Source organism: Staurois parvus, unplaced genomic scaffold (genome assembly GCF_062004578.1).
Source record: "Staurois parvus isolate SC_StPar_1 unplaced genomic scaffold, SC_StPar_1.0 ptg000264l, whole genome shotgun sequence".
Taxonomy (NCBI): Eukaryota; Metazoa; Chordata; class Amphibia; order Anura; family Ranidae; genus Staurois; species Staurois parvus.
In genome coordinates, this window is record NW_028318060.1 from 170235 (window position 1) to 192909 (window position 22675).

The 22675-nt window shown below is 39.5% G+C and overlaps 1 protein-coding gene across 5 annotated transcripts in view; it reads right to left on the reverse strand.

Moving 5' to 3' along the window:
• Positions 1–22675, reverse strand: part of KHDRBS2 (KH RNA binding domain containing, signal transduction associated 2) — a 457209-nt gene that overhangs the window by 120807 nt on the left and 313727 nt on the right. For all 5 annotated transcript variants that reach the window (XR_016313303.1, XR_016313304.1, XR_016313305.1 and 2 more), the window contains exon 7: positions 17199–17281. Coding sequence is in view for 1 of the 5 variants with exons in the window: in XM_089681314.1 (XP_089537440.1) it covers positions 17199–17281 (83 nt within the window). In the remaining 4 variants the exon portion in view is untranslated. The remainder of the gene's footprint in view (positions 1–17198; positions 17282–22675) is intronic.

Genomic DNA, 22675 nt, shown 5'->3' on the forward strand with positions numbered 1-22675 from the left:
GGGGAATATTATCAGCTCAGTTTTAGAGAGATTTCATCAGGTAACCAACAGAGGAGGTGTAGATAGAGAAGAAAAGGGGTTGAAGAACAAAGCCTTATGGGACCCCCTACAGGATGTGGAGAGGAGGAGACAGTTATAGGTAACACCAAAGGAGCACTGTGTTAGGTATGAGGAGAACCAGGAAAGAGCTGACTCTCAGAGACCAAGGCAGTGACGTTTATTGAGAAGGAGTGGGTGATCAACAGTATCAAAAACTTCAAAGAGGTCTAGTAGTCAGAGTATGGAGTTGTGGCTATTGGTTTTAGCAGTTAGTAAATAATTAGTGAGTTTTAGTAGGGTGGTTTCTGTGGAGAGCTGCGAGTGAAAGCCAGACTGTATGGGGTCAAGAAGGTTTTTTACTGTGAGGTAGGAGCTAAGACAGTTGTAGACTAAGCATTGTAAGACTAAGCATTGTAAGTTTAGAGGTGAATGGGAGCAGCGAGACAGGTCTTAAATTGTTCAGGTTGGTGGGATCCGGAGAGGACTTTTTAAGTATGGGAGTGATCTGTGCATGTTTTAGGGGGAGGGAAAGGTGCCAGTGGATGAGGATAGATTGAAGATGTGAGTAAGAGAGCATAGAATAGAAGAAGAGGGTGAACATAGTGGTTGCAAGGGAACAGGATCCAGGGGACAGTTGGTTAGATGGGCATCTGAGTACATTTTGGTAACCTCTTCAGTAGTAGCCAGTTCAAAAGAGGAAAGTGTTGACTGTGCTGTTAGACAAGATATGTTAAGTTGGGAAGATACCTGTATAGCGGATGTGTCCTCACATATTGCATTACTTCACATGCTGTGGTACTGCTGACATGTATGCAGTAATTGGAATTCCATCTATCGTTTGATAGCGAAATTAACAGGTATCATCTCCAATGCTAACTTACAACAGGCTATATTAAGCACTGACATTGATAAGTTCCCATCTGATTTAAGACCCCATGTCCTGTTTGCTGCACACCTGTTTCTAATGCAAAAGTGGAAGTCAAATGTAGCCACAAATCTTGGAGAAGTGATTAAAAAACACCTGTAGAACTGAACTTCAATTAAACCTTTCCAGGAATATTGCTATTTAAATGCATCCAACATCTGCCCTTGTAATATTTTGTCTTGCACTGTGGTTACAGCTATTGTCTCAATTTCCTTGTAGATTTTGACATTTCTTAAAAAATATTTGAAAATAAAAAATTAAGGAAATTCAAATGAAAGCTAGAGTCAAAGTTAGATAAAGTACAGTAAAACAAAAACAAATAATTTACTGATCTTTATTCTTCCTTTATTGCTGAAGAATACAGGATATGGTGGAGAATGACAGACCAAATAGTATAAAATAAACTGCATGATTCTTCTTCATATAGTGCTTCACAGTTACTTGATGATGTATGTTTCGTATCACATTCATCATTACTAGAGATGAACATGTTGATTTGTGATTCAGACAAACCTCATCTCTTTAAAAGAAAAATCAATTCACTGTATATATGCAGTACATTTGTCTGATCAATGGAGAGTCACGCAATTCATAAATCCAGGCTATATAGGACTCTTGATGTTCTGCAATGTTATGGAGGTCTATTAGACTCCCAATGTCTCCCTTGATCTCCACTGTAGCTAATAAAGCAAACATCATGCTTGATTAGCTGCATTTAGGTAATGTATGTTGCTTCTGGGTTCATTAGTCACAGAGAGGATTGGAATGAGAGCCCCAGAACCACAAAAGGGTCTGGGTGGAGGGGGGAGGGGGGACATAGAGCCATTCAGATCACTTACACCTTAAAGCCCCTTGCTGGTTGTAAAGATCAATACCAAGCTTATGGCTGCAGCAGCCCTGGGCTTGTTTTAACCCCTTGTTTACTATGCCATTAAAAATGTACCTGGTAGAAAAGAGTTTAAAGACCACCAACAATATTTTGAAGTCCACAGAAGATTTAAATCTGATTGATGGTCATGAGATATTTCCTTGGCTTTCTGTATGTAAGAGACAGAAAGTAGCATGCAAAGGCTGTGTTTGGGAATAGCTCTCCTGTATCAAAGCATGAGTTACCAGATCACCAGATTACTGCCACAAAGGAAGGGGATAATAAACTGCAGAAATGCCCGGATTAAAAACCGAGTAAGAAGTCATCTCAAGCATTATTACTCCTTAAAGCGGAGCTCCACTCAAAAGGGGAAGTTTCACTTTAAGGCTTTGTCTCCCACTCCCTGTTAAGGACCGGCCCCTCTCGGGAGTGGGAACCCGAAGTTGACAGGTACCCTATCCCACTTCTGGTACAATTGCCTAAGGTGATCAGAAGTGGAAGTTGTCCTCCCCCCTCTTCCCCACAACACTGGGTGGTGGTTGTTGGGGTCTGCGGGCATGGGGCTTATCGGAATCTGGAAGCCCTCTTTAACAAAGGAGCTACAGATCCCACCCATGTAAATGAGTCTGTGGTACATAGTACCCCTATCATTCACCAACAAAAGTATCAAAAGTATATAAAAACACACGCAGTTTTTTTAATTAAAAAATTAAATGTCCCCCAAAACAGATTAAATGTCAATCACAATGAACGCCGACCTGCACAAAAAGAAACCGCTGCTCACCAAGCACAACATGTCTCTTTCAGGGACACACACCGAATGACATGAACATGCGGACAGGGTCACCTGGTGATATCACAAGGTGACCACATCCCCATATCTGTCAATTGGTGAGTGACGTCCCATTTAGAGACATATCACTCGCTGGAGAATTTCCTAGCCGGCGGCCAGGGGTGAGAATGCTATCTGATGTCATTGCCATATTTGGGTAATTATGTCAGACATAATTCCTATCACTTTGTTTACATTGACCTGTTGGCTAGAAAATCTCCTGGCCAGAATCTGAACGGGGCTGAGGATACATCACTGGTTACTAGACTGCAGTTGGCCTCCAGCCTTCAAGCAACCAAGTAGCTTAGTGCTAAGAAGGCTAACAAGTGGCAGGAGAGAGGTGAGAGGCATCCACAAGTGGGGAGAACAGCAGGAGATCTGAAGCCACTGAACAACAGACGGTGTGGAGAAAGGAGTGCACAGAGTAGTAGAGATAGAGTCGTGGGGATCAGAACATGCAGTGCAGTGGGAGAGAATGAAAGAAAGAGCGCACAAACCTTGCGCATTACCTCAAGAAATAGTGACTGATTTTATTTAATTTAGGAAATATACTCACAAAGGTGACAGTAAAACAGACATAAGTAAACCATATCCACACAGGGTTACAGGTAAATCCAAAGGGGGGGATAAAAACAAACGCGTTTTGAAGGGTGCTCCCTTCTTCATCAGAGCTGATCAAAAAAACAGAAATACAAATTCCCCTCAAAATATTACATGAACCATGAATATTCAAAATGGTATAACAGGTGGTGATACTGTAGATGAGCAGAACAATACATATGAGAATACTCATAAAAATGGCAATACGTATAATAATAATAATGATGTCAAAAAACACATACAGAAAAGGTGTATATAAAAAAATATACACAAAAAAAATAAAATATATATATATATATATATAAATATATATGGAAAAAATGGGTGGAAATAAATGATGGAAAAAATTATTATGATGGAAAAAATTGAGAGCTTAATTGTACAACTGGCATAAAAATAGCTGGTTAAAGATCGATTAGCAATAAAAAGTATATATAACAGAAAAAAATTAATAAATAATTAATAATTAATTGTAAAAATATATATATACCTAATAATAATAATAATAAAACAAAAAATCATATAAAATATCGTATACAAAAAAATCCTATAATATAGAATTAAAAAAAAAAAAATCCATATAGAGAATCCATAAAATAAACATATATAAATATATAAATGCAAAAGCACAATTGCTATTTAAAAACAGGATACATTCATTTTATTATGTGTAGTATAGGATTGTGTGTAATATAAAAACAGATACCTGGGTTGAGCAGATGGAAACTTCAGTATGGAAGAGTTCCCATAGCAAGGAGATATTCAGCCACTGAGTGTCAGTATTACAGCAGTTCAGCCTGTTTAGTGTGGCTGGCGGTTAAAGCAATGGATTAAATACTGTAGGCTGCCTGCAGGTGGCAGTGGAACGCACGCCGGTTAAAATGCATTACTGCCCATGTGCTGTGCGTTCCAGAGGCCACATTAAAGAGGATCATGAAGCAGGAAGTCTCTGACACCACAGCTCCTACAGCAAAAAGTGATCAAAAGGCTGCACACGGCCAAGAACCCACTAGACCTTAAGAGATTAATACTTAGTTATTAAGGGACTGTAAAAAGTACATAAATAAATAAATACTTGAAAGGTGGAAGGTGCCAACAGTTCAGCGCCATCTAGTGACAGCTTTATCAATTGCAGGCTAAAATTATTAAAAGTCAGAATGAGTTGCTGGCTTCTGCTTTGTATCAATTGATGATAAGGATTAAATTCAAATCAGTGAAGATCGGGGAATCATTTCTAATTACGGTGTAGATTAATACTTTTTGAATAGTTTTTTAGGGAATTATTACCCGCACATTCCTTGTATACAGAGATGGAAGCTTTGTCTCCATACACTGTGTGCACCAATAGAAACACGAGGCACAGTAGCCTAAGATGACAAGGCATTCTCCTTCTCCTCCTTTCCTTCTGTCTCCAAACTAACAGACTGTCTCAAGACTGCTCTGTCCCTTGCTAACTTCTTCCTTTGAAAACCAGATGAGCAGCAGACAGAGCAAGAGACAACAGCATTGAAAGCAATAAACTTCAAGTGCTGTGTTAAGAATTTCGTCTGATAGCTTACTAGGGAATATTGATGGTTTAATACTTTAGTTGTCATTAGTTTCCTCATCTAGCAACTGTTGGTTATTCTTTTTAATAGTGACCCATTGTACAAGTGGCACAAATAAGAACTACCCGAATCTGTTGCACGTGTCTGTAACGTGTAGGAAATTGTTGTGGGGCTTTCATGAATTATCTGCAGGAATATTTAAAGGGGCCATATAAACAGAAAATGTTTTATTGAATTCCCCCTAGTGAGTTTTACAGTTGCTTATATCATACCCATAAAGACTTAACTACTTCCTTTAATTAGTGAACAAAAAGGAAAAAGGGCTGTTTGAAAGCTAAGAGAAAAGAAGAAAGAAAATTATTTTAAAAGCTGACAGTGAAAAGTCATTTAAAACGGAGAAAGAAGGAACATTTGTCCCAAAGTAGCGACTCTAAAGACACGTTATCAAAAGTATCACAAATAGAAGCACAGCTTCTATGTTTTCAACTTTAACTCTACTTATTCTAATACACTTAGTTCACAATTCTCTGTAACCCTAAAGGACAGGGGTGTGTTTGCAGCATTACTTAGTGGAAATAAAGCAAAACAGCCTGCAAAAAAAAAAAAACGAATGAGCCACCACATCTAAGGACTGTTAAGCTGCAATACATTACATTTTTATTTTTGGGTTTAGATATGCTTTAATGAAAAATAAAATGTATTGTGGCAGGGTTCCTTTAAATATTGGAGAAACAAAGCTGTATATAAGAATATCGTCTGATGCACCATGCTGTGTTATATATGTATAGCAAAATTAGGTTGAATTTGGCTAGAGTTCAGAGGGTAAATACTTTATACATATACATATATATCTTTCACCAGTTTTTCCACCAAAACCACTGAAATGGTTACAAGTTACATAATGTGAAATATGCCCTTTATTTCCCAAAGTGTTTCCACAGTTTTTATAGATTGCCTATTTACAGTATATTGCTAATTTTACCATTTTCATTTTTGTGGAGAAATATAAAAATGGTGGAAAGTTTTAGTCATACTATATTTAAATGTACCTCAATAAAATATCATTGAAAACTAAAGCAATGAAAATATACTGCCAGTTTACCTTTTCCATTTTTTTAAACTAACCCCTTAGGACTCAGTAGATGTAACCCAGAGTACATTTTTTTTAATTACGCTAGATAAATTCAGGGATGGTAGAGAATAAGGCTCCATTCACACTAGGGTTTTTCAAATCGCGGATGGAATTGCTGTGATTCTGCCTGCGATTTGAAATCATGCTGTAAAAGTGTGAAAACGTGTAACCGCACATTCAGGTGGCACCTGAAAACGTAGGGCATTTTTGCTGCAATCACAGCACATTTTTCCTCACGGCAAAGGTGCCGTGATTGCGCAAACAGGATTGCAGGACACATGACACCCAAAAAAAGAACCTATTTTGGGCGCAGTGTGTCCTGCAATTTTGCTTGTGCGATTGCAGTACATCTGAAAAACGTGCCACAATCGTAGCAAAAAAGTCATGCGTTTTCAGGTGCCAATAAAATAAATGGCACCTGAGCACACAATTGTGCATTTCACATTTTTACAGTGTGTTTTCAAATCGCTGGGCAGAATGGCCATGATTCTGCCCGCAATTTGAAAATCCCCAGTGTGAATGGAGCCTAAGCCATCAATATTAATAGATACCAAACAAGGGAATTGTACTATACCTGTAAACATTAATGGTCTGCAATATCATCCCATGAAAAAAATCTGACCTTTGCTTCCATGATTAGGAATAATTCTACATTTCTAGTGCATTTCTTCCATTTAATACCACTGTACGCAGCCAGATTTTTTCCCAGACCACAAAATCTCACATAAAAGCTCTTTTCTGTAACTCTACGACCAATAGTCATGTACAGTCTTTTTTCTTACTTGTTTCATTTGTATTAAATACATAAAACATGACATTTTTTACTCCATTAAGATGATCTGCACAACTGATGTCTCTCTGAAATCTAACTTTTATTCAGAATACCACAACGTACAGTACGTAAATACAGTCAGTTGATGCATTTCAGCTTACATGGTCTTAAACATAACTACCAGAAAACATAAAACTTTGGAATATATAGTGGTACAAATAATACAGATTCCACCCACCCATTAATTCAATTAACAAAGATGATTTGCAAAAGAGAAAACAGCTGATACAATTACACAGGGGCCCATGTGTATGCCACTATTCTTCACAAAAAGAATAAAGAAAATCAGCATACAAAAGATAATATACAGAAAACATCAAAAAAAAGATTATAAAATACAATTAAATTCATGGTATGATTTATAACTGTATACTAAGGGGAGAGGTGAAGAGAAAATGCATATAAGCAAAGCTCCATCTGAAAAGGGATCTGCGGAGAGAGGAAATCTAGTGCAGTCCCTAAAATGCCATGTCTCATTAGAGATGTGCCTAACATTTATTGTTTGTGTTGCAAAAATGTTTGGTTATTAAGGTTCTTAAAGTACGTGTGATACAACCCCCATATTGTAGGCCCTTTTTTAGGGTGGAACATGTAACATGGTCCTGATCCTGCAGCCGCTGCCCGATCCCCCCCCTTTCCCTTTCCAAAAACAGCCCAGTCCTTTTTAAAAACAGCTCCACCCACACGGCTGTATCATATCATAGCGGCTGTCAGCTTGTAGTTCTCAATGAACTACCATGGCGATGAGTGCTGTGGTAGTTCATTGAGTCTTCCTGTCAGAGGTATCAGCTTGCCCATACGGGGTGTACAAGAAAGCAGATACACTGACAGTCTCCAGTAGATCTGCATGGCATCAGCGATCTGCTGAACGCTGGTGCAATGCTTTACAGGTTCCTACTACAAGAAATAATAAATGCCCATTTTTTTACCTGCAAAAAAAAATACATTTATTATTTTTTGTAGAAACGTGAACTTATCCTGTAATGATGCTTTCAGTCACAGATAGATCCACAATTTTGTGCCCATCTTTATCATTTTCTCTCAGCCTTTAAGATCACCTCTGTCAGACCCACAAATTTAATTCTGCACATACAGTCATGGCCGAAATTGTTGGCACCCTTGATATTTCTCCAGGAAATCATGTATTTCTCACGAAACGTATTGCATTAACACATGTTTTGCTATACACATGTTTATTCCCTTTGTGTGTATTGGGACAAAACAAAAAAAGGGAGGAAAGAAAGCAAATTCGACATAATGTCACACAAACCTCCAAAAATGGGCTGGACAAAAGTATTGGCACCCTTTCACAACTGCGGATAAATAAGAATGTTACAAGCATGTGATGCTCCTGTAAACTCACCTGGGGCAAGTAACAGGTGTGGGCAATATAGAAATCACACCTGAAAGCAGATAAAAAGGAGAGACGTTCACTTAACCTTTGCATTGTGTGTCTGTCTGTGCCACACTAAGCATGGACAACAGAAAGAGGAGACGAGAACTGTCTGAGGACCTGAGAACCAAAATTGTGGCAAAATATCAACAATCTCAAGGTTACAAGTCCATCTCCAGAGAACTAGATTTGCCTTTGTCCACAGTGCGCAACATTATCAAGAAGTTTGCAACCCATGGCACTGTAGCTAATCTCCCTGGTCGTGGACGGATGAGGAAAATTGATGAAAGATTGCAACGCAGAATAGTCCGGATGGTGGATAAGCAGCCCCAAACATGTTCCAAAGACATTCAAGCTGTCCTGCAGGCTCAGGGAGCATCAGTGTCAGCGCGAACTATCCGTCGACATTTAAATGAAATGAAACGCTATGGCAGGAGACCCAGGAGGACCCCACTGCTGACACAGAGACATAAAAAAGCAAGACTACAGTTTGCCAAAATGTACTTGAGTAAGCCAAAAGCCTTCTGGGAAAACGTCTTGTGGACAGATGAGACCAAGATAGAGCTTTTCGGTAAAGCACATCATTCTACTGTTTACCGAAAACGGAATGAGGCCTACAAAGAACAAAACACAGTACCTACGGTAAAATATGGTGGAGGTTCAATGATGTTTTGGGGTTGTTTTGCTGCCTCTGGCACTGGGTGCCTTGACTGTGTGCAAGGCATCATGAAATCTGAGGATTACCAAAGGATTTTGGGTCGCACTGTAGGGCCCAGTGTCAGAAAGCTGGGTTTGCGTCCAAGATCCTGGGTCTTCCAGCAGGACAATGACCCCAAACATACGTCAAAAAGCACTCAGAAATGGATGGCAAAGAAGCGCTGGAGAGTTCTGAAGTGGCCAGCAATGAGCCCAGATCTAAATCCCATTGAACACCTGTGGAGAGATCTTAAAATTGCTGTTGGGAAAAGGTGTCCTTCCAATAAGAGAGACCTGGAGCTGTTTGCAAAGGAAGAGTGGTCCAAAATTCCGGGTGAGAGGTGTCAGAAGCTTATTGATGGTTATAGGAAGCGACTGATTTCAGTTATGTTTTCCAAAGGGTGTGCAACCAAATATTAAGTTAAGGGTGCCAATACTTTTGTCCAGCCCATTTTTGGGGTTTTGTGTGACATTATGTCATATTTGCTTTTCTGCCTCTGTTTTATATTTGTTCCAATACATACAAAGGGAATAAACATGTGTATAGCAAAACATGTGTTAATGCAATACCTTTTTTGTGTGAAATACTTGATTTTCAGGAAAAATATCAAGGGTGCCAACAATTTCGGCCATGACTGTATAGTAGTCCATTAGCACCTGTCTGAAAAAACCCTGCCTTTATTCCACGTCTCAATACCAAATATTTTGCCTGGTAGACTAATAAAGGTCTCATGTGTATAGCCAACATGTACAATGAACAGGGAATTCTGTCAATGTCAGTATTACCGGACAAATTCCAGATGTCAAATACAGAACTGCATTGTTATAACAAAAATGCTAACTTCCTCAAATCTGTTGGGTGCCAGAGGGATTTAATATCGATTGCATCAATAGAGTACCTGTGTAAAAACTGCAACCGAATTCCTGGACTCATGTCAGAGATTATGCTATACTTAATCCAGCCTCTAAATAAATACCATGCATGGACAAATGGGAACAGGACTTAGAAAATGAGATGGATTTACATCAGTGTTGCAAAATAGCTCTTTGTACATCATACATACATAGTTCAATTATTGAAGCTCATTATAAAGTATTATGGAAGTAGTATATGGTTCCAACGTGATTATCTACCTTTGTTCCAGGAGCCTCCCCAAAATACTTTTGAGGCCGTGGACATATGATGGACATGCCCAAAAGCAGAAAGATTTTGGATTAGAATATGTAAAGAAGGCACAGCCTGCCACATATGGTGGAAATGCCCAAAAGCAGAGAGATTTTTGATCAGAATATGTAAAGAAGGCACAGCCTACCACATACCGTATACATGCCCAAGAGCAGAAAGATTTCGGATTTAAATATGTAAATGTATATATTCCCTTACTCAAATCAACATCAGGAAATCTCCATTGAATATACTACTAAACCAACTGATTGAGGAGGTGCTTGGCTACACTAGAAAGTAGATTACTTGCATATTTAAAACTGCCAAAATAGATAATACATGATCTTGGAATTTCTCACCCATCCCATTTGTATTAATCTATTCCAAATTCTGCTGGCTAATGATAAATTAAAAACTACCTGCCGCATTGATCAATAAAATGAAGATATTTGAAAAGATCTAGGACCCTTAGATAAAATATATTTCAGGTGAACCATAAGATGGATGAGGGTTAGACCCATAGGACAGACTGCAAACCACTTCCTGAAAATTTTCACCTTCCCCCTCTTCTTCTTTTCTCTCCTGACCTACTTTTTCTTCTCTCTATTTTCTTGATTTCCTTCATTTTATGTTTGTACCACTATCTATCTATCTATCTATCTATCTATCTATCTATCTATCTATCTATCTATTTATCTATCTCTTCAGTGCTATAAATAAATTCCACAAAAGACCTGGAAACAATACAATAAATGATCTGTTATAATCCTGAACCTCCAAAATTAATGTATAGGATCTCCTCATTAGAGATATTTAGATATAATTTTAGTACACCTACGTTTTATCATGGGAACAGACAAGAAATAAATGTACTTTAGAGATTATAATTATACTAGGTATTTTACAAGTCAAGATAAATTATGTTAGGTGTTTTACAAGTCACGAAAAATTGTCTAAGTGGGAAATTCACCTAATTTGGAGAGCTTTGCTCTTACTTCCTGTTGCATACGAATGACAGAAAGTGAAGTGAAATATCCCAATCAGGATGCAGAAGGCAAAATAATACTGGCAGGGGTTTTGACCTTTCATTCCTTTATCAAAAAATAAATAAATAAAATGATTTGGTTTTACATAGATTTTACTAGATGCATTTCACTATAATGAACGTGCAAAAAGTAATTTAATGAAGACCGAAGCTATGCCCTTCCAGTCACTCCTTTTGAAGTTACTCTTTCCACATTCCATTAATAATGGAAACTAAGGTGTGGAACATAAATTGAGCATGTAAGGCTATTCATACACACCAAGATATTTTCCAAGCAAAGTAACCATACTGAGAACAAATTAAGATCATCATGCTCCCAAGCTATAAAAGTCTGGAAAACATTGAAAGCCATCCAAAAATGTTAACCCCAATCTGTGTCATTAAAGAGCAGAAAAAAATAATCCCCTCTGGGTGATATATGTACATTGAAAGGATTTTAACAAAATTTGTTGCAGATTCCTACCTTTTGTCATTTTACAGAAATAACTGTTTGTTTGTGTCCATGGGCAAAGTAAATGTGAAGGGGAGTGACTTTAAAAGTGGTTAGGTCTGTATCCCTTTAAGATATGACTTTCCTTTGGGAGTATCTCACCAAAAATAAATTTTTGTTGTAGAGCATGTATTATTATCATTATACAGTATTTATAAAGCGCCAACAGTTCGCTCAGCACTTTACATTACAATGGGAGACAGTACATGCGACAGTACAATAACAATACAATGCGATACACGAGGGGTTCGAGGGCCCTGCTCCTTGGAGCTTACAATCTAGGAGGGAGGGGAAAGTGGTACAGGAGGAAATAGCTGTGGGGGATGGAGTGGTGGGAAGAGTGGAGGAGGTCGGCAATTAGCAGGGGGTGGGGTAGGCTTCCCTGAAGAGGTGGGTTTTCAGGGTGCGCCTAAAGGAGAGGAGAGTAGGTGATAGTCTGATGGATTGGGGTAGGGAGTTCCAGAGGATGGGTGATGCCCCAGAGAAGTCCTGGAGGTGGCAGGGGAGGAGGAGACCAGGGAACTAGAGAGAAGGAGGTCTTGTGAGGAGCGGAGAGTGCGTTTTGGGTGGTACTTGGATATTAGGTCGATGATGTAGTTTGGGGCAGTATTATTGAAGGCTTTGTACATCAGTGTTAGGATTTTGAATTTGATCCGTTGGGCAATCGGAAGCCAGTGGAGGGAATGGCAGAGGGGGGTGGCAGAAACGGAGCGGTTGGTAAGGTGGATGAGTCTGGCTGCCGTATTCAGGATCGACTGAAGCGGGGATAGCCTGTGGCGAGGCAGGCCAGTGAGGAGGGAGTTGCAGTAATCGAGTCGTGATATGATGAGGGAGTGGATGAGCTGCTTGGTGGTTTCTGGGGTTAGGAACGTGCGTATTTTGGCGATGTTGCGGAGGTGGACTCTGCATGAGTTTGTTAGTGATTGGACTTGGGGCTGGAAGGATAGATTGGAGTCAAGAATGACACCAAGTACTCTGGCCTGCGGGGCGGGCCTGATGGTGGCATTGTTGGACGTGATGGAGAACTCAGTGGGGGGTGGTGTTCGAGCTGGGGGGAAGACTAGGAGCTCAGTTTTGGAGAGGTTCATTTTAAGGAAGTGGAGCGACATCCAATCTGATATGTCGTTCAGTAGGCTTGTGATTCGGGTGGAGACTGAAGGGGTGAGGCGAGGGGTCGAGAGATAAATTTGCTTGTCGTTGGCATAGAGGTGGTAGTTGAAGCCGTGAGAGTGTATGAGTTGGCCAAGGGAGGAGGTGTAGATGGAGAAGAGAAGGGGCCCGAGGACCGAGCCTTGAGGGAACCCAACAGAGAGGGGTAGTTAGGGGGAGGTGGTAGTGTTATAGGTAACGCTGAAGGAGTGTTGTGATAGGTAGGATGAGAGCCAGGAGAGAGCGGAATCTCTGAGGCCAAGGGAGTGTAGTTTTTTGAGGAGGAGGGGGTGGTCGACTGTGTCGAAAGCCGTGGAGAGGTCAAGGAGTAGGAGCACTGAGTAGTGGCCATTAGCTTTGGCGGTTAGCAGGTCGTTGGAGAGTTTGAGTAAGACAGTTTTGGTGGAGTGTAGGGGACGGAAGCCATACTGTAGGTGATTGAGGAGGTTGTTGTCGTTGAGGTGGGAGCTTAGGCGATTGTAGACTAAGCGCTCGAGGAGTTTGGATGTAAATGGCAGCAGGGAGATGGGTCTAAGATTGTTGGGGACAGTGGGGTCCAGGGAGGGCTTGTTAAGTATGGGAGTGATGTGCGCGTGCTTCAGAGGGGAGGGGAATGTGCCGAAAGAGAGGGAGAGATTAAAGATGTGGGGGAGGGAGCGTAGGATGGAGGAGGAGGGAGGTCGTAGGAGTTGTGAAGGGACAGGGTCGAGGGGGCAGGTGGTAAGGCAGGCTTCAGAGAAGACCTTGGTGACCTCCTCAATGGTAGTAAGGTCGAAGGAGTGGAGTGTTGAGGGGGCTTCAGTGTGAGGAATGTTAGGTGGGGTGGGGGTCTGAACAGTGGTGAGGCCAAGGGAAAGGGCTGATGAGGGGGTTACTGTGTGAGAGGGGATGGGTGGGGAGGAAGTCTGAGCAGCGGCGATGCCCCTGCAAATTGTGTCAATCTTGTTTTTGAAGTGATTGGCAATCTCAAGGGCGGTGAGTGAGGTGCTGGGTGGAGGTGGGGGCAGAGAGAGTAGAGAATTGAAGGTGGAGAAGAGCCGGCGAGGATTGGTGGAGAGGGTCTTGATGAGGGTCAGGAAGTAGGCATGTTTGGTAGCGTGGAGGGAGGAGGTGTAGGTGTGGAAGGCAGATTTATAGCGGGTGAAGGCTAGTTGGGATCTGATTTTGCGCCATAGTCGCTCCAGCGCATGACTGCGTCGTTTGAGGGTTTTGGTGTGATCAGTCTGCCAGGGCTGGAGCGATCGAGGTCTGATGTTTCGTGTGGTTAAAGGAGCTAGTGAATTAAGGGCGGTTGACAGCAAGTTGTTATAGGCAGTCATGGCCAGGTCGGGGGAAGGATCCTGTCGTAAAGTTGATCAGCTGCAGAGTGGAGGGGGGCAGGGTTCAGGTATCTTAGTACTTAGTACAGAACGCCTCAATGTTGCCATATTTCAATGCATTTTACATAAAATTACAGTGCTGCAGATGTTAAAGGAAAGGTCATTTTTATTAACATTCTATTATAATATGACTTGCATAGCAATTGTATATGTTACATTATGTTTTATTGTTTGCTAGTTTGTTTTCCCATGAAAGTTGAGTTACTCTTTCAGAAAAGGTCAATATTTATGCGTATGTATGTATTTACATTACTTACTTTGTACTTGTCAAAACTTTAATGAAACACATTGAACATAAATCATTGGAAGCACTGCATCTCACATGCAGAGATTTGTTGGAAAACCTATGTAATCATTCAGTATCTGTTCCCCCTTCTTTGTGCCCACTTCAGAATGTCGAAAGTGTGTTTATGTTTCAACTCAAGAAGCACAACGTGCAAGAAGCATGGGCCTGCACAAGTGCAAAGGCTCAGATAGTTTAAATAAAATATATAAATAAATAAAATACATTTTCTGCTATAATGAATTGGCCTAAGAAAATAATAATTATAAGAACAAAATTATTAATACATTATGAACCATATGCATGTAACAGCTGAAATGTCAATATTTCCAACATACTGTATATCCACATTCCAGCTGGTTCTTCTTGGTGAAAAAAATAAACTAAAATGATACAGGTCAACAGAAACATCATTAAATTCTGTTTTATCCACAACAGAGAGAAGTGGCTAATTAAGTACATAGACTTTCCTATTTGCTCGTTACAGCTTTTATTAACCTATAACAGTCCTTGGGGATGCTGGTTTAGAGGTGACTTAGCACAATGAAATACCATGTACATAAGCTAGCAACATCAGCACTATTTATCTCCCTCGATCAAAAGTTGTAGCCATTGATCACATTGTTCTTTTGTGTGATGACATCAGTTTCTAAAACAAGAAACCCGAGGTTCACTTTGTATTATAGTGATTCTATCACAAAAGCAAAGCGTTCAATATATTTATTCCCTAGTGATGTGGAGATTGTTATTAAAGCAATGTTTCAAGATTTTGCTGAATAGCAGCCTAGAAAAGCAAGAGAATGTACTGAACCAGCTCACATGAATTAGCTTCCTTTGTGTTAGGTAACTGTGCTTTTGATGCACATTGCAGATAAGAGGTGAGAAACCTAGGCTTTCAGTTCTACACTGTAATTAACATTATACACTATATTATTAAGCCTTTAATCAATTATTGCCTTTGTGTGTTCTGGGTAAGAGAACTGGCACTTAACTCTAACATAAAAAAAGAAGAAAGCTAACAACTTTCAGCTTATGAGCTAGAAAGGAATGCAAATGAAATAATAAAAGCAATAATGTCAGTATATTACACAATTGCTGTTAAAGTTGCTTAAGTATTCCACGTACTTAAGCAACTCAAGAAAAGAAACAAATAAACAGCTTGAAAAAAAATATAAGAAAAATATTTGTAAATAACAAAATCTCAGATAAAGAAAGATGATTTAAATAATACTGCAATCAGCAGCTTAATACAGGAGTCATAGCAGCCATTATTTCCTAACCATAGAGACACTCATGGTATTAGTGTCACAGCAGGAATAAGGGTAAATATAATTCAGGGATGGTGGGTAGCAAACAAAAATTGTGCATGCTTGGAAGGAGCTGCTGCACCCAGGGAATACTGCAGATAAACACAGCATGCACTGCATCACACTTGATTACTATACTGTAAATAAATCTGTAACTATACAAAGAAATTAAATTGTACTGCTGAGTTTTAAAATGAAAAAGGCTTGCATTTCAAGATTATTAGATTAGAAGTAGCGTTACAGCTTAAATGCTGAACCATTGTATTCCAACTAAATCTGCAGTGTCATAAACAAAATCTCAAAGAATGCATCTTCTGTCATTATGATTTCAGCAAATTATCACCAGTTTGCATTGTCATTGTGAATTCTCATTACACAGTTCATGGAAGCTGCACAGCAGTACTGCATGAAGCAAACAGAAAAGAAAGCATAAAGAAAATCCAAAATAGCATGAATCATGATTGGCATATACCCATATAATCCATTAAAGCAACACAGCAATGTTAAAAGAGCACACAGGTGGCGCACACACCTAGTGCATTATCCAAGATTTATTCAAAGGTGTAAAAGACAAAAACATACTCACAGACATAGCATGTGTAAAAAGCTTTTGTATAATGGAGATGGTGGCAACAACGGGCAAGGTGTTCCAACTGTCATTGTGGTCAGGAGGCTGACACATTTCAGGGATGAGTCCCTTTCCTCAGAGCTACTTAATGTTGCATGAAGCTACCACTTATGCCCTCTTTAGCCTTAGATCTTGATGTGACTATATTCACTTACATCCTTTATAGTTCCAGCAAAGAGAGGTTTATCCCCAACTTCCTGTTCCATCTTTTTTTTTTGTTATTGAAAAGGTTTTCAGAAATTAAATAGTTGCATGAGTACAGTATAAATGATAAAATTACAGTACAATGTAGTTCAAGTAAAAATTCAAGCTATGGCTTGATTGTGGTCTTCTACATTGTATCACTGCAGCAGTGTAAACATGAGAAAATAAGAAGGATGAAAGAGAGGTAAAACAGAAGTAATGCGAAGAGAGAGGCAGTGGGAGTGGCCGGGGGTGAAGATTGGTTCATTGAGTTAGGTGAAGGATGTGCTGCCAACCTTTAGGTCAATAAGGTGCCTATTACAGTACTCAGGTAAGAAGAGGGTGACCCAGTCCAGTGCAGTCTGGATTTAACCTCTGAAATGTGTAATGGACTAGAAAACCATGTTTTGGAAATTTCATGGCTGTTAGGACATGAGACGTGAGTATTAACTGGTGCTTAGTATTGCCATCAAGTTTTACATTTAAAAGTGCTTTGCAAGGGTATTGGAGAACCAGTTTGTGAACATGTAAGAACTAAAAAACCTGTGCCTGTACCATTGGATAGGTCCACTAGGTCTCATAAAACTTGTCTGGTTTTTATCCCTCACTTTTAGAATCTCAAATACCTTGTAGAATGTGTACCACTAGGTTTACATTGTTGTTGGTTATGTACAGTATATTCCAGGTATTTGACAAATAACATACCTTTGTGGTTGTGTTGTATAGCTGCTGTCATAATCCTCATAGCTTAATTCATCATAGTCATCTCCAAAATCATCATCATAGCCCTGCAAATAAATATGAAAATGCAGTATTAACACAATAAATATAAATACATAACAGTATGGGAGAGATTTACTAAAATATGTGCACCCAGAATTAGGTGCAGTTGTGCATGGTAGCCAAACAGCTTGTACCTTGTCAGGTTGTTGAATTAAGCTTTGACAATAAAACCTGGAAGATGATTGGTTATTAGGCAGAACTGCACCAGATTTTGCACCATGCAGTTTTAGTAAATAACCCCTGTGAGTCTGTACTTGTGTACTACTATATTAAATATGCATTGTAACACTCATCTATTTTAGGATGGATCACTAGCATAGGATAGAAGGATGCTGTCACTAGAATAGGATAGATGAGGTTATTACATGTTTCAGAACAAGGTATTTTACATACATACACAAAAAAATTGATTCCACTTCCATTTCCAATAACTCTTGTTTTTCTGCCTTCCAAAGATCAACAAGCACCATGCAAAATCACCAGGATGCCCCACTGTGGCTGGGAACAATTCTCTCTTCCAGTCAATAGCCATTTCTTAGTTCAGATTCTGAATCCCAAGATGAGAGATATCCATTTATTTCTGATAGACACCATTGCATTTCTTAATCAGCCATATAGGCACACTACCTGTTTCATATGCAGTATGGATGTGTGTATTTAAACACATCTATTCCACACGAGAATGGGATGGCATGTGAAAGGACATGTTTCTACCCTAGAATCTAGTTTATTTTTTCTCTCAAACTTTTAGAGATTATTCTCATTAAAAAAATTACTTTAAGAAAAAAAATAAGGAATTTGTATGTCAAGGCTCAGTGATGAAGTCCAAAGTGGTCCCTAGCTATGCTAATTTCTTGTCAGATTTCAAGGAGAGATATTTATATGGTAATTCATAGTACATGGGATTTGTTCTTGCATGGTTCAGGTACATTGATGAGTTCTCCTCAACTGGCATGGCACAAAGGCAGATTTGCTAGATTTTATGGCATAACTGAATGGATGTCACCCCAATATTTCCTTCACTTTGGAACACAGCAATAGGGCTACCAACGTTTTAGACATTCTCTTGACACTGGAGAATGGTGATTTCATGGAAAAAAAAAACAAACAGAGTGGAACAGAAAAAGTTCCCACCTAAAAATCTAGAATGCTGGGTTCTCATACTGCTAAATTATCAGAATCAGGAAATTTACATCCAAAGATACAATGCTCTGTGAGCAGGCAGGTGCAATAGCTAGAGTACTTCACACAAGACTTTACACAAGGTAATGACAGACAGGTACTACAGAAATCACTAGAGAAGGCATTCCAACAACCTAGGAAGTCAGTTTTCAAATGTTGTAGCAGGAAACATTAAGGCATATAATAACAGTATTACCATTTTCCTCTCAATCTCCTCAGGTGCATCATACCATAAAGACACACTGCCATGTTCTAAGCAGCAACCCAAAATTGACAGACATGTTTAAATATACTTCACAGTTTGCATATACAAGATCGAGAAATCTTAGAAACAGAGTAGTTTGTGCAGGTTGCTCGAACACTGAACCACCAGTTTCAGGTGCTAATAGGTTACACACACACCTCAGACACCAATGGATATGTACCCATGTGGAAGTTGTGTTCAATGCAATTTTGTAATTGTAAACACATTTTTCACACACCCCAGAACAGGGAAGAATATCCAGTTAAATGTGAACTGTTTTGTGAACTGTTCTTCCAGAAATGTGACACATCTTCTTGTGTCTCCATGGACATGCAAATGTTGGACAAACCTTGCGTGTGGTTTGTATAATATTTAGTGAACACAGAAGTGAAGAGGGGTGACCCAAACTCACCAGTAACATGCCATTTCAGGATTGCACTCATAACAGTTAACAATTTCAATTCACTGTAATTGAGGAAGTCAAATATCCAAGATGATGGAACCTGTCTAGGCTGATACTCCAGAAAGAATGTTATTGGATTTAAAAATGAGATATATTATACTCAAAATGGATGAATGAAGAACATGACGTCACAGTGTATTTTGGGTTACCTGTAATTGGTTTCAGTGAGCAGGGGCAAGTCGATGGTGAGTGAACAAGGCAGATATGATAAAATATAATTAGTGTGGGGGCTATAGCAGGGTGACTTTTCATGGCAGTCATTATCTAGTGCCATGGTATCCAGGGCAAATTTGAAAGAGGCATCTGTGAGTGTTTCAGTCTTACCCTGTCTTTAAGCTGGCCATGGCAGTACAAGCCTAATATTCTCAGAAAATGAGTAGGCAAAAAGTATTGCCATAGATTTTACAGGTGCATGTTTATTTTGTAGATTGTGAATCTTCATTAAGCTACCTTTTTTTAAACTACCCCTCTGACACTTCTCCAGAATTGTTTTTTCTTAGCATTATTTGCACTATGTTACAAGCCTTTTTTGTTAAATGTTGTGTTTAGCAATACCTGGTAATGCCCTATCCCCATGCTGCCTTGCTCTATCACAGGCCGGTTTGCAAATGGTCCAGCCATGCTGTGGTTGGCACATTCTGGGAGCTTGGTGGAACGGGAAGTGATGTCACCACTGGAATCTAGAATTGTAATCGGAAGTACTGTCACGCAGGCAGAGCAGCTGTTAGTTGCAGCCATTGTATATATAGTGTCTTTATTTACTGTAGATAATAAGTATGTACTTGTGAATGAGTTTTTGTTACCCCCAAAACATTAGGTTCTCCTACCTCTTTTCTCTTTTCATCATAATCTGCTCCCTCTCTATTATTACTCTACTGTGATTACTAACCTCCTGTATGTACTGTATGTTTAGGAATATCAGTTTGTATATGACTGATGATCACTTTACTTATGTGCCTGCAAGTATTCTTTTGGCTATAGAATGGAATAAACATGTATAAAATACTCTTGCTGTATTACTCTTGATGTGATATGGCATGCTTCTATACGGTATATAATACATTTTACTTTCATTTGTAATCCATAAAAGCTACTGGAGTAATGGAAGATTTGTACAAGTTATTCTTATGTTATTGTGCTCTTATATATGTTGAATAAAACTTTATTGCAAAAAACATTATTTGGATATTGTATACTCACTCTATGCATATACAATTTTTGACAATCGTCTTTTCTTTTTTTTGACACATGGGAGACATTTACCAAAACTGGGAGCGTTTATTGTCAAAGCTTAATTGAACAAGTGGAAGTTTGAAGTTGATTGGCTACCATGCACATCTGCACCAGAATCTGAGTGCTCCAGTTTTAGTAAATCTCTCCCATAGCGTCAGTGGTAGAATTACACTATAATGTAAGGAGTTCACTTTTTGTTAAGCCTATTGAAACAATAATGTTGTTTGGCTGGCATCACCATGACTCAGTAAATATACAGAAGTCAATAAAGTATTGTAAATTGTTTCAGTCAGTTTATTACAATTGGAATAAATGCAGCAGACCATCCTAGCACTCATACTGACATATCACACAACTAGGCCAATGATCTCTGTTGTAGTCGACAAGTATAAGTATGAATAGTTGATGCAGATAAGATAAGAAGGGTGGCAATATCCTAAAACTGGTGAAAATAGTTCCCCAGTTCTGGCAGATGAGTCATGGAATAGAGATGTAGTGTAGTGGAACATCTAAGCATAGAGAATAAGGGAATGATTGATAGCTTTGCTCCCTCCATTCCTAGATCTTGTTTTATTCATAGAAGCTGTATTACATCAGCAAAATCATTAAGAAACAAGTTAGTCAGTAAATAACACATATTTTAAAGTTCTTGCCTTAAAATAGCCAAGTTATGCACAAACTTGTGTACAATATGTACAGTATATACACTTCTGAAAAAAAATAAAGGAACATTTTTTAATCAGAGTATAGCATCAAGTCAATTAAACTCCTGAGATATTGATCTGGTCAGTTAAGTAGCAGAGGGGGTTGTTAATCAGTTTCAACTGTTTTGGTGTTAATGAAATTAACAACAGGTGCACTAGAAGGGCAACAATAAGACCACCCCCAAAACAGGAATGGTTTTACAGGTGGAGGCCACTGACATTGTTTTACCTACTCATATTTTCTGACTGTTTTTCACTAGTTTTGCATTTGGCTAGGGTCAATGTCACTACTGTTAGCATGAGGCAATAACTGGACCCTACAGAGGTTGCACAGGCAGTCCAACTCCTCCAGGATGGCACATCATTACTTGCCATTGTCAGAAGGTTTGGTGTATCTCCCAGCACAGTCTCAAGGGCATGGAGGAGATTAAAGGAGACAGGCAGGTACTCTAGGAGAGCTTGAAAGGGCCGTAGAAGGTACTTAACCCATCAGCAGAACCAGTATCTGCTCCTTTGTGCAAGGAGGACCAGGATAAACACTGCCAGCAGGCCACTGGTGTGAATGTCTCTGACCAAACAATCAGAAACAGACTTCATTAGGGTGGCCTGAGGGCCTGACATCCTCTAGTGGGCCGTGTGCTCACTGCCCGGCATTATGGAGCTCGATTGGCATTTCCCGTTGAACACCAGAATTGGCAGGTCTGCCACTGGTGCCCTGTGCTTTTCACGGATGAGAGCAGGTTCACCCACATATGACAGATATGAAAGGGTCTGGAGAAGCCATGGAAATGTTATACTGTCTGAAAAATTGTTTAGCATGATCGTTTTGCTGGTGGGACAATGATGGTCAGGGGAGGCATATCCATGGAGGGATGCACAGACCTCTACAGGCTAGACAATGGCACCCTGACTGCCATTAGTTATCGGGATGAAATTCTTGGACCCATTGTCAGACCCTACACTGGTGAAGTGGTTCTTGGGTTTCTCCTGATGCATGACAATGCCCGGCCTCATGTGGCGAGAGTATGCAGGCAGTTCTTGGAAGATGAAGAAATTGATACCATTGAATGGCCCCAACGCTCACCTGACCTAAATCCAGTAGAACACCTCTGGGATATCGTGTTTTGGTCCATCCGATGCTGCCAGGTTGCATCTCAGACTGTCCAAGAACTCAGTAATGCCCTGGTGCAGATCTGGGAGGAAATACCCCAGAACACCATCCATCGCCTCATTAGGAGCATGCACCGACAAATACCATTTTGAGTTGTTGCAATTAAATTTCAGTAAAATGGACTAGCCTGCTGCATAATGTTTTCGCTTTGATTTTCGGGGTGTCTTTGAACTCAGTCCTCTGTAGGTTGATAATTTTCATTTCCATGAAGCGATGGGGAATCCTTACATTCCTAACACACTACCCAGTCCAAATCAGTATAGATATCCAGAACAATATTTTTCACCATTGAGATCTGATGTGTTTTCAAAGTGTTCCTTTCATTTTTTTATTTAACTACAGTACACTAACTTGAAAACCATGTAGTTGCTATGTATTCTAAGTACACAATAAGACCTTTCC